The 2,360-nt window shown below is 45.2% G+C and overlaps 2 protein-coding genes across 2 annotated transcripts; both read right to left on the bottom strand.

Annotated features, from left to right (window-relative positions):
* Positions 1–305: 305 nt before the first annotated feature.
* On the bottom strand, positions 306–1,908 carry Pmar_PMAR022779 (COP9 signalosome complex subunit 7B, putative; the record flags this gene model as incomplete). The annotated part of the gene is made up of 9 exons (XM_002778757.1): positions 306–377; positions 439–515; positions 716–797; positions 992–1,087; positions 1,131–1,223; positions 1,269–1,374; positions 1,419–1,500; positions 1,547–1,640; positions 1,795–1,908. The coding sequence occupies 9 exons, from the start codon at positions 1,906–1,908 to the stop codon at positions 306–308; spliced, it is 816 nt and encodes a 271-aa protein (XP_002778803.1).
* Positions 1,909–2,066: 158 nt separating this feature from the next.
* On the bottom strand, positions 2,067–2,359 carry Pmar_PMAR022778 (AP-2 complex subunit sigma, putative; the record flags this gene model as incomplete). The annotated part of the gene is made up of 3 exons (XM_002778756.1): positions 2,067–2,105; positions 2,156–2,218; positions 2,264–2,359. 3 exons carry the CDS (start codon positions 2,357–2,359, stop codon positions 2,067–2,069), a joined length of 198 nt encoding a protein of 65 aa, XP_002778802.1.
* Between the last annotated feature and the right edge of the window lies 1 nt (position 2,360).

Here is a 2,360-nt window from a genome sequence, read left to right as displayed (position 1 = left end):
ATACTACTGATATCTCCTCATCAATTGCCCCTGCCGTATAGTTGACCAAAAGCTCATGTTGTATGGGCTCTAGAGGGGTATAATTAGCTACAGCCTGACCTAACCATCGTAGTGTTAGTAGATAGTTCTAGTAGTAGTAGTGACCTTGTATATATATGTTAGGACTTATGAAATCGGTGTTCCTGCCATACTTGCTAGTGTTGAGTTGTATACTCATCGTTATCGACTCCACCGAAGGCCACAAGTCCAGTGTGTAGTAGTATAACGAACTGAAGGTCTACAACTAGACCATCGGTAGGATGATATTACCGATTAAAATCGGGGATAAGTCTGCCTCTACTAACAATGATGGTCTCAATATCAGTCCATATAGTTACCTATAGTGAGGACCATTAGCCATCGAGCTTGATGGCCTGCTGGCATCATCACCATAGTTACCTGTCTACGCCGAGGGCCAGCATCGATGCAGATAAGTAGAGCGATGGAGAGGAGGTATATCATAGCAACAACTGATCCTAAGCGGGATAGTGGTGATAACACGATGGACGCACACGTGATAGAAACTCAATATCTGCATGATAGTTAGCGTCGGGGAGATGCACCACTAGTAGTAGTAATACTGCCTGCTCCTGCTGCTGGTGGTTGAGGGGAAGGACTAGGATCCTTGCTACCTGATATACTCAGTTCTAGCTGCTATGCTGGTGGGCAATATAACCTTTCATGCTAGTGTTGGCCTCATCGATGAAGTGCTTGTAGTCGTCCATGGTGCCTTTGAAAACCTCCAAACGTTTGGTTAACTGAAGCCACTACCAATGATCAAGTCAACGTTGGTCAGCAAGTCTATCCTCAGATGATGATAAGCTTTTACTATCGTGCTCTATTCGCGACAATTACCCTACTGTGATTCCATAAACCACGTGGAGTGTGTTCTAGACCTCCAAGACTATCTCTCAGGTCGTCACTACTATCCGATCAATAGTGGTGGTACTACCTTTGCCAGTTTAGTGATAACTTCATCATCCGTTCCACTAGGGTTGCCAATATTCCGGGATACAGCCTTGGAATGATCAAGGAAGCGCTCTAGTGTCTAAATGATTGATGACAATCCTCTCATACTATGATGACCTGACCTCTGCCACAGCGTCCATCGACTCTGGTGGGATATCCCGTCCAGCTACCCATCCCACATGTACTGTACCGTGCAATGGGTCCAGTGTACACTCCTAGAGAAAACTAGAGTCCGGTCATGATGATCATGCTACTACTACCAGTATAGCTGCGTCCATGGCCTCTATAGCAGCCTCCTCTACTTCATAGTCATGCTCTAGCCGTAGTGCGCCGATGACAACCGAGTAAGGCACATCACCGTTGTCACTACAAAATGGCAACTTCATCGTGGAGATATGTAGGGAGGTCACCTTGTAGCCGCCAATGATCGGAGAGTTAAGAGCTGTAGCTTCCTATACTGAGGTGGGCTAAGGGATGGTAAGGACCTAGTGTCTGTAGAAGAGGTGTTGGCACAAGGGTCTCGATCAACGCATATTACCCCTGTTCATATAGTCCTCGACAGTGCCACCATATGCAAATAGCTCTAATATAGTATACCACCCTCGAGAGGTAGTATCATCACTACTAGCTAACTGAAGAGCTGGCGTGGTCCTATGGACCATCATCACATATCACTACCTCCTTCACCGAGGGTACATCGAGTAACTCCCCAAAAACATATATTGACTTGTGTGCTAGTACCTCGACAAAGACTCTATCGTAATGTAAGGAATCCAGTATTAGCACCTCTTGAATTAACCTAACAGTGCCTTGCCCTGTAGTAGAGCTGGCTAGCAATACAAAACGTTGCAATGCTGCTGGAGTAGGGGATACAGCTGTAGAAAAGGATGCTCCCGTCATGATGATAAATAACGACGGTTTGGTTGATGGGAGTACTATGAACGCGATAGGTGGCAAATATACTGGGCAAATATCATATTAGTAGAAGCAGTATGAAACTGTACTGTGTGTAGGCAGTGTAACAGAGCCACACTACCAACAACACCAAAAATTGCTTGTTAATCTAGCTTATCGGACTGTCGAAGCTTTTCTAGTATCTGCATCACGACGATGATGACTTCGATTGAGTTATAGTTGGGAGTACTACCACTGCAGAACTAGTATCCTCTATCTCGCCATCTAGTAATAACTCGTCCAGTATGTGATACACCTAACAGTGGTAGAGTGGTGATGATGGTTACTGTACTATTGCTACCTTATCGAAATGGAATACCAGATCAAGTTCGCATACATTGCCGAAGTAGCCATCCAACACCTCCACGAATAGATGAATGAGCTCTAATACGCACATC

Source organism: Perkinsus marinus (genome assembly GCF_000006405.1).
Source record: "Perkinsus marinus ATCC 50983 genomic scaffold scf_1104296948178, whole genome shotgun sequence".
Taxonomy (NCBI): domain Eukaryota; phylum Perkinsozoa; order Perkinsida; family Perkinsidae; genus Perkinsus; species Perkinsus marinus.
Note: the sequence above shows the minus strand (reverse complement) of the source record. Positions and strands in the feature narration are given on the sequence as shown.